Source organism: Zymoseptoria tritici, chromosome 6 (assembly GCF_000219625.1).
Source record: "Zymoseptoria tritici IPO323 chromosome 6, whole genome shotgun sequence".
NCBI classification, from domain to species: Eukaryota; Fungi; Ascomycota; class Dothideomycetes; order Mycosphaerellales; family Mycosphaerellaceae; genus Zymoseptoria; species Zymoseptoria tritici.
In genome coordinates this window covers 2,177,790-2,187,060 of record NC_018213.1, presented here as the reverse complement: position 1 = coordinate 2,187,060, position 9,271 = coordinate 2,177,790, and the positions used below count along the sequence as shown (strand labels likewise).

Genomic DNA, 9,271 nt, shown 5'->3' with positions numbered 1-9,271 from the left:
GCGGATTTTAAGAAGGATTTCGGGCGGATTCGAGAGGTTTTTCGAGGAGGTTTCTTCCAGACTGTCTTAGTTTCCCTTCCTAAGAAGGTACTTACGACGGCCACCGCGTGAAGGTGCAGTCTGTTCGGCCGTCGTCGCTGCGAAGTACGGAAGAGCTATAGCAGACGTATACAGCATCACGATGGAATGAACGACATGGAATTTCTGTCTGGGAGTCACAAGGAGCTGTGGTGATTTGTAACTCCTCGACCTTTTTAGATGCCTCAGGCGCCAATGACTTAGTCATGCATGTTGACGTTGACTCTGCCCTGCCCTTTCTCCCACGGCACCTCACTTCCTTTCCTTGTTCAATTTCTGACTTCGCATCCGGCGTGATCATACGTCCTTACTCTGCGCTTGCTTGTGGGAGCAGTCAAACCTCTGATCACGCTTTCAATGGAATTCGCGACAAGATGGTGCCATGCACGACAATAGCTGCAGGTCCGGCACGACTCTGAGTCTCTGGTCGACGGATACATGCTTACTCATCCAATAGCACCAAACGGGCTCGGATCCGGATCCAGGAGCCAACGGACGGTACGTCGGGACGCAGTCATATCGGCGAGTCTCTCGGCGGCAGAAGACGACTTCGAACCGAATTCCAAGAATGCCAGTACTCCACCATGCCAACTTTTATCGCTTGCGTAAAGTCGTGGTTGGTCATGGAGTCGAGAACTGTGGAGAAGCTGGAGCTGTGGGGACCCCGCCAAGCTCGCGTCAAATCTCTCCGAATGTATCCATTTCCAAAGGCCGACTGCGACGAGTGATTATACACCTGGAAAGGCCTCTCGTCGACTGCGCCTTACGATTTGAATGTGAGCAATGAAGCATGGTCGGGGCGACACTATACTTCCCGGAGCCGTCTCCGTCCATGGTGAGGATGGTGACGATTCATACTTCGTACGACCACCGGCACCAGCGGCTCATCTATCAGCCTAATATCCAACGAAGCGGTCTTTGACGGACGCGCCTACTCCACATCGCGCATGCAACCTCAATTGTTCGCCTGCACAAAACTTCGCCAAAACGTGCGAACCATGTGCCATCTTCTCATGCCGATCAGCACTTCGACCAGTAACAGGAAAGAGGAAGAGCGGAAGGCGGACCAAATGCCTTCCCCTCTCGCCTTGGCGGCGGTCAGACGATCGACATGATGTACCGTGTGGATCTGGGGTAGAGAGCTATACAAAGTCTGGTTGGCCCAAACTTCCATCGACCGCTTTCCTTTGAGGGATTTCTATTGCTTTGCTCTTGCGAGCTCTCAGCACTTTCTTTGCACCTTTTTCACGCACAATCTGCCCGCGAAAACGACCACGTCGACTTTGGGGCAGCGAGATAGCTCTACGATCGGCCCATTGGCTCTGGCCTACAGCTCGTCCAGCGCGACCATGTCCAAGGACTACGAGAAAGGCGACGTCCACTACGACGATGTCGTCCACGATTCCGACATCACTGGAGACAAGTCTGTCGCCGCCGATGACGTAAGACGTCATGCAGCGTTGACCGAGGAAGAGCTGGTGGTAGAGAAAAAGCTCCGGAGAAAGATGGATATGATCATCATGCCAATGGTCGTTACGGTAAGATATTGGAGTGCAGAAGGCCTTCGGTTTCTGAGACCTCGGACGCCGGGCCTTCGTCCACCCCACATTGTCTACGACATCCGCTGACCTTATACGCTTTGCTTTGCAGGTGTACTTACTAAATTACATTGATCGAAACAATTATCCGGCTGCGAAACTGCAAGGGTTGATGGAGGAGCTGAACATGACACAAGAACAGTATCAGCTGGGGTTGAGTATCTTGTTCGTCGGTTATGTGAGCATCTCACTTCTGAGCAATCTCGAAAATTTCATGCTAACGGCGTAAAGGTCCTCATGCAAGTTCCTTCCAACGCTCTACTCAACTACTGCGCCAAACCGTCCTGGTACCTTGGCTTTTTCATCATTGCTTGGGGGCTTGTCTCAGCGTTGACGTCGCAAGTCCACAACTACAAGGAGATTGTAGCATGTCGCTTCATTCTTGGAATAGTAGAAGGTTTGTTGTGGCACCTTTCTTGCACTCGTTCGTATTTGACTGACTTGTATCAGCGCCATTTTTTCCTGGAGTCCTATTCTACCTGTCGAAGTGGTACACGAAGAAAGAGCTCAACTTGCGAATGTCCATATTCTACTCGGGTTCGCTTCTTTCTGGTGCCTTTGGACCTCTGATTGCAGCTGGAATCCTTGAGAACCTCGCTGGAGAGCGCGGGATTTCGGCCTGGCGTTGGGTTTGTAAAGTTCTGGACTGTTCGTGTAAACAGTTTCGCTAATGTGGGAACAGCTCTATATCATCGAAGGCACAATCACGGTCTTCGTCGGAATTATCATCGTTTGCTTCTTGCCTGATTTCCCCGACTCCTGGAAGCTTTTGTCACCTGAGATGAAGCACGTCGCCAATCGCCGGATGGCTCTTGATGCTTCTGAAGCGGATACCGACGGCGCCAATAAGATGGATCATTGGACTGGTCTCAAGCAGGCCTTTGCAGATCCCAAGACCTACATTCTGGCAATCTCTTATCATGGTATTGTTGCGGCCTCGGGTTTTCAAAATGTATGTCGTACATCCGCTATCGAGAGAGTCTTGGAGCTGACGCTGTCACTTTTTAGTTCTACCCAACGCTGGTCAGAACCTTCAATATTGGCAACAACGTCCAAACGCTGCTCCTTGTAGCCCCTCCGTACATTTTCATGGTAAGACCGAAGGGCAGATGGTGTACATTGAGGATGTGACGCATAAACAGTCGCTGACTTCACCTGGTTCCTCTAGACAATCTACTCACTGTGCCACGGTCTCGCCTCCGACCGCTACCAAAAGCGTTTCTGGTTCTACGTTTACCCGATCCCAATCGTGCTGGCCGGAGCACTGGTGTTTATGTTCACTGAATCCTTCGGATCGCGATACTTCAGTCTGTTCATGTTGAACTTTGTTTTCGCCATGAATGGAACGATCTACGCCTGGATTGCAAACGGCATTCCTCGTCCGCCAGCTAAGCGAGCTGCTGCACTCGCATTTATTAACAGCGTCGGTAACGCCGCCTCGATCTGGACACCTTTCACCTACAACGACGGCGACAGACCTTACTACCGGTCCGCCATGGGCATCAATATGGGAATGACAGTTGTCGCGGGAGCTTCTGCCGTTGCAATGAAATTCATTCTTGAGTCGCAGAATCGCCAGCTTATCCGCATGGAAAACGAAGACACGCCGCTGACGGACAAGGACATGAGGAAATTGGAAAGAACAGCCGAGATTGAGGGCATTGATATCGCCAGCGCAAGGATGTTGCAGAAGGGCTATCGGTATATTGTCTAGCGTTCCTGGACACGAAAGACTATGATTCGACGACCAAGGAGTAGACGACTTGTATCATATGATGATCTTGGGAATTTGCACCTGGTAACTCTTCCAAGAATTGAAGTGAGGCCAGAATGGCATATCTGGGCAAGGCTACTGCCCAAATACTGCTAAAATGACGAAGCCGCATCGCGTCGGCAGCGAGGCTGCTGATAGCCCAGAGACCCGCGATTATTGACGGTCATCCAGCATTGCACTGTGGTCCTCATCGCAATCACACATATCAGCGTTGGCAATGATATCATGCATCTGCCACCGGCCACAGCGTGATATGCCGATCCGTGCTCCATATGCACGACACACTGGGACAGCCAGGGTTGTCCCGTAGACAAGCCGACCATATGATCCTTCAGAAGTGGAGAAGCTTGCTGTGCCTCACGCTGTGCTTCATGCTGTGTGCGTCACGCCTTTGTGCGCGACATCGAATATGTTGAACTCGAGCGCAACGACGGTCTAAGACGACGTCGCATAGATATTGAACAGCATTCGTTTGGGCGTTCTTCTACGTTGGTTCTTGACGATGTGTCGTCACCACGCGGAGCCAATTCTGATGGTGCCAAACGGGCATTGGACTCATGATCGGCTACTGTAGGAGCCGACGAGTCGCAGGGCGCAATGCTCGATGATGCAGCGGTGTAGATCATATGCCTCCATAGCTCAGTCGTTGGTGTGGCCATGCTCAGACAGCCCTCGCATGCGCTGATAGACGAACACAATCGCGGGCTTTACGACTACCGCAGGTCGTCCCCGTTCTGGGCGCTCAATGTCGAAGAAGCCTTGCCGTTGGCCGCTGGGAGTTATCAGCACCCTAGTAGCGTCATCAAATATCACAGATTGAGTACCAGCCTGGAAGCAATGTGTCAACAATGCATGCCTCATACCGCTAAACAGCTTTCAGATCTCTCGTCATTGCGTGTCCGTTGGTTGTCGTCAATTAAGTCATGCCATGGCGATATTGCACAAGCGAGGCCTCATAGCTCACTTTCCAATGGCTGTGCTATGCAACATGCTAATCATATGAACGATCATGATCGCAGGGGTCGGTATATCGAGGACAGCGCCGGGCATCGTTGATGTCCAGACCAGAGAGACTCCTTTATGCCAGTGAGCTTGTTGGCATGGATTGGCATGGCATGACCCCCCCTGCTAATGCCAGCTATTAGTGTTGTTAGCATGCCATTGGCATGCTAGTCCAAATAAGGTATTCTAATAAGAGCCAGAAGGTGGAAGTTATAGTATCGTGAATGGTAGATAAATTGAACGGCTCTATTAACTGTTAACCTTACCCTAACTCTGTAAGTCTACCTCCGTCGACACGAATAAGTGTTAGAAGGACTGTTGCTAGCGCTGTTACTTAAGATCAGCCTTAACATCGTCTGCATTATTAAAGGCTAGTGTTGTAACACTAGCTCTCTTCTTAACCGGTGGACCAAATGCACTGCGAAGGAAGGCACAGGCTTTAATAATGTCGCCGCTGAGCTGTGAACGACGGTAGGTTATTATGTCTCTGCCAGCGCTAAAGGACCTCTTAGGGTTGTCGCTTATTAAGGGGATTAAGAGGCAGTCGAATGCTATGCGTAAGAGGTTTGGCTATTGTTGTCGACAGTAGTACTAGTATTGTAAGTGATCGAACGCAGGAATGGCCTTGTTGTATTCACCGCTTATCCACTAAGGGTCTAGTAATAGATCAGTCGTCAGATACTCCTTAAGCTCGTCGACGAGGGCAGTAGAAGGCCGGTAAGTTGTCTTAAGCCGCTTGAATTCACGCAGACGGCTGTCTATGCTATCCTTAGTTAGCACTGCAGGTGTTGTTGTATGTAATAGAGCGGCGGTCGTTACGCCCTTGTATTCGCTCTAGAGCTCTAGCACTTGCTTATAAACTGTATCGCTCTATCTAGCCTGCTCCGGCTATTGCTATTAACTATTAAACTACTGCTTCTTTATTAAAGGGTTAAGGTAGACAGCGGCAAAGAGTATTAGTGTCTTGTTACACAGGGTGTAGTACTTCTCAGTCTTCTTCTACGCGTGGTTACAGCAGCCTAAGATGTATTCGAAGGACTTATCGTAGACTAGCTCCTCTACAAACTCGGTCTTAAAGTTGTTAATAGTGTCTAGGATAAAGCTAATAGTCGGATACTAGTCGAACAGGTTGCGCTGATTGCCTTGCGAGTCTATAGTAGCTACCTCGAACGTCTTAAGGGCATCGTGAATGCGATCGAGCTGCTTCTATTGCTGTAGCTTTAGCCGGTTGTCCTTAAGAGCCTTCTCCTACTTGTGTTCCTTTAGCTAGCCCTTCACAAACCTCTTAATCCTCTCTTGCAGCTCGAGAGCCCTCGTAATTATGTAGTAGGTGGAGTTCCAGCGTGTGTCGTTGTCTTAGATAAGCTAAGAATGTGGTTAGTAAGGTGTTAAAGAAGGTGTAAGAAATAAGGTTAAAGATTAAGGGGTGCGGGAAGCGCGGCAGCGGAAAGTCCCTTATGCGGGCCGCGTGCGGGGGCTAATTATAAATTCGGAAATCAGCTAGTATAGCGTTATTTCGGAAACTTACCTTTAGCTTGTCGAATTGCTCTAAAACTCTACTAATAACAATACCTGCGAATCGCTTAATCCTCTACGGTAATCCTCGAATAAACCGCACCGTGTTGTACAGCATGCCAACCGGCCCTTTCTCGCTCTAGAATGCCTCTACTACGTCGACCGCTCCCTTCTTAACCTTAGCCTCGAGAGCCGCTAACGCCTTGCTAGCTCTAGCGCCGAGCAATAATGCCCTTACACACAGATTCGCAACGTGGCTAAAGCAGCGCAGTCTGCGAGCAGTTCGCTATGCAGCGGTCCAGCCTAGGTAGAGCTGCTTAAGAAGAAGGTCGATTATAGCATCGTTAGTGCTAATGTTGTCGCATATAAAGTATCCGAGCCGCTTTTAAAGGCTGTATTCCTCGATAACTTCCATAAGCGCGGCTATCTCGTTCTTAGCTAACTTCGCACTATAGGTCCTTCTAAAGGCTAGCAGCCTCGTTCTACGATTGCCTCTACTATCGACGAAGTAAGCGAAGACGCTAAGGATCGAGTAGTTGTTTAGCGAGGTCCAGCCATCGAACGAGAGATAAATGTTGCTAATTAAGTCCCTCAGCTCTCGCTGCACCGCCGCCTTCTCCTTCGCATACGCATCTATTATCCACCCTCGAATCGTCGACGCCGTACGCGGCAAGAAAGAGCCTATTAAGGAGTTAAGGAAGGTAACAAGATCGCGGAAGTACTAGTTCTCGACTATCCGGAAGGCGATATAGCAATACACCATCTAGCGAACAAGGAGGTCTTTAAACTTAGTAACAGCATAGTCCTTAGTAAGCTGCTAATAAACCACGCCGCTGTTAAAGGACGACTCGATCGATCCGGTAGCTCCAACAACACGCTTACTACTAGCTCTATCGAGCTAGTGTCTGTAAAGCAAGTGGTTTGAAGCACTGCTGTTGCTATTGTTACAACATGGCAAGGTCTGCTTACGTCCGCTAACCTCGCAGTAATAGCAATAGAAGTACTTCTTCGAGTCTCTTGCTAATAATACTAGCTTACTAGCCTTCTATATAGCAGACCTCCCCTTCCTGCTCTTATTACTCGGCGTGGCTAGAGCTACATAACGAGTGTATTCGACGTCCTTAATTAAGAAGGTGTCCTTGTAGAGGGTTCGGTCGTAACGAGGGCTGGCGACATTAAGGGTAATGTTGTCGGTTACAGGCTTCCTTCGAAGGAGCGAGAACATAGCGACGGTAATAGTAGTAATAGCAATGATAATACAATTGATAATTAACTGCTAATACACACGCAGAGGTTAAGGTGCAGAGTCTGCAATGCTGTGCAACAACACTAACACCCCTTGTATTAACAACACCCTTGTTGGCATTAGCATTCCGACATAGCATTAGCATAGCATAACACCCTCTGCTAATGCTAGCCATTAGTGCTATTGGCAATGCTAATTGCCCGAGGTACGAAGGGCCAGTTCTATCAAAGACCACAGCCGTCTTCTTCCACCGGCAGGGATCTTTCAAAGGTCTCTTTTCATTAGTTTTCCTAACAAAAAGAAGGGTCTATTAAAGCTCACTTTCTATTAGTCTACCAGGACGCGTTCTTTTGTTTATAGTATTCTCACGAACCCTAGCATAGCGTAAACTCGCGTCTTCTTTTTCCGCTATGCTCGCGTTCGTCCATTCATTCTCGATATCCCTATATACGGCGCAATGGAGAATACACGGATATGTGCCCGTTGCCTCGTGGCAAAGCTACACTATTAGTTCCTTCCGCCTACTCCGGGTTTATCCTATTTCGCTTCTTCGTTACTTATAACCTGCTATACATGCAGGAATCTTAACCTTAAGCGCAAGCGTTACGACGACTACGATTTCGATATTGCGCAAGATCCACTCGACGTGGAAGATACGTTTGCCTAGAGTAGTTAAGAGAGTGAACAAACTAGGCGTTAACGCCGAAAGGTTAAGGCTACTTCGCGAGATCTCCGAGCTACGAATATTGTACAAAAACGCTTAACAGCCTTGCCTATACCTTCGAATACTCTGCCGACTGCGCTATCTAGCAGTAGGCCATCTGTCTAATTACGTGCCGACGTTCTCCGGACCCGATCTGTCCTCGGCCTACTACTAACTCCCGCTAATACCGGATGTAGCAGGCTCCCTGCTACATAGCGTTCAAGCATAGTAAATATCCCCCTAAAACATCTCTTCTTATCTAACATAAATTAAGGCTTCCTCTCCGCCGCTGTCGTCCCAAGATTCGTCGACCGCCTATTCTCCCTCTTAAGCGTTAGCGTCCGTAAGCGAACCGAGTTCTCAAACGTTTATACCTCCGCCGTATTAGCTAACGACCTCCTAGGCCGAAATACGACGTCCTTAAAGAGGTAGAATACGGCGAACTACTACTGCTTAGCGTCCTTCCTTTTAGCCTCCTTCCTCTTAGCCTTCTTCCTCTTAGCCTTCTTCCTCTTAGCCTTCTTCGTTACCGCCTTCTTCCTCTTAGCTAACGAGTTCGCAAACTAAACTTTAGCCTCGTAGGAGAGGCGGATCACATAGAGCCGCATAACAACCCGCACACCTTTAACATAATAGAGGTAACCGGGCTGCCCTCGCGCCTAGCGAACTCGAGATTCTGCGAGCAGCATTACGGGAGGATCCTCCTATCCTCGCAGAAGGTGCTACGCTTACGGACAAAGCTGTGTCTAACCGCGACTAGACCCTTATCTAGCGCTAGTTACAAAAGCTTAACGACATTTAGATGCGGTTCTGCTGTAGGTATAAGGAGCGGTAGTTCGATATAATACCGAATTAGGAGGGTGTATGTTAATTCTGTCTCGCTACGGACCGGAAATTAAAGGACGACAAGTGTACTCGGTCGCGGGCTAACAACATAAACCTAGGACCGATGCCCGAAGGCCTACCCGCACTTACCGACATCGAGCAGATAATAATTTCTCCCGTGCACATAAGCATACATATTCACCACATCCGTGGTGCCTAGTATCGTTATAAGGGTTATATTATAACCTTCCTCCGCGATGTGCCAGACGTTGCTACAAGGCTTCCGCGCCTTCCTTAGGACTGTAGTGTTATCCTTATTCGCCCAAAGTCGTCCTCGGCGCGTGTTACGCGGCAGTTCAAAAGGGCGTTTACTATAAGCAGACAACGGCTATCCGCGTAGCTCGAGTATCTCACCGCTAACAATCCAGCCTTTGCGCACATTTAGTACAATCCGGAGCTACTTCCAGAGGATAGTTGCGTGCTCGATCAAGTGCCATACCGAGAATTTAATAACGACGCCGACGCGTCTT

At 49.1% G+C, this 9,271-nt stretch overlaps 1 protein-coding gene across 1 annotated transcript; it reads left to right on the top strand.

The window, feature by feature from the left end:
• Positions 1 to 1,335: 1,335 nt before the first annotated feature.
• On the top strand, positions 1,336 to 3,521 carry MYCGRDRAFT_60310 (uncharacterized protein; the record flags this gene model as incomplete). The annotated part of the gene is made up of 7 exons (XM_003851687.1): positions 1,336 to 1,616; positions 1,729 to 1,854; positions 1,908 to 2,073; positions 2,127 to 2,305; positions 2,359 to 2,628; positions 2,685 to 2,768; positions 2,845 to 3,521. 7 exons carry the CDS (start codon positions 1,428 to 1,430, stop codon positions 3,388 to 3,390), a joined length of 1,560 nt encoding a protein of 519 aa, XP_003851735.1.
• Positions 3,522 to 9,271: the final 5,750 nt, after the last annotated feature.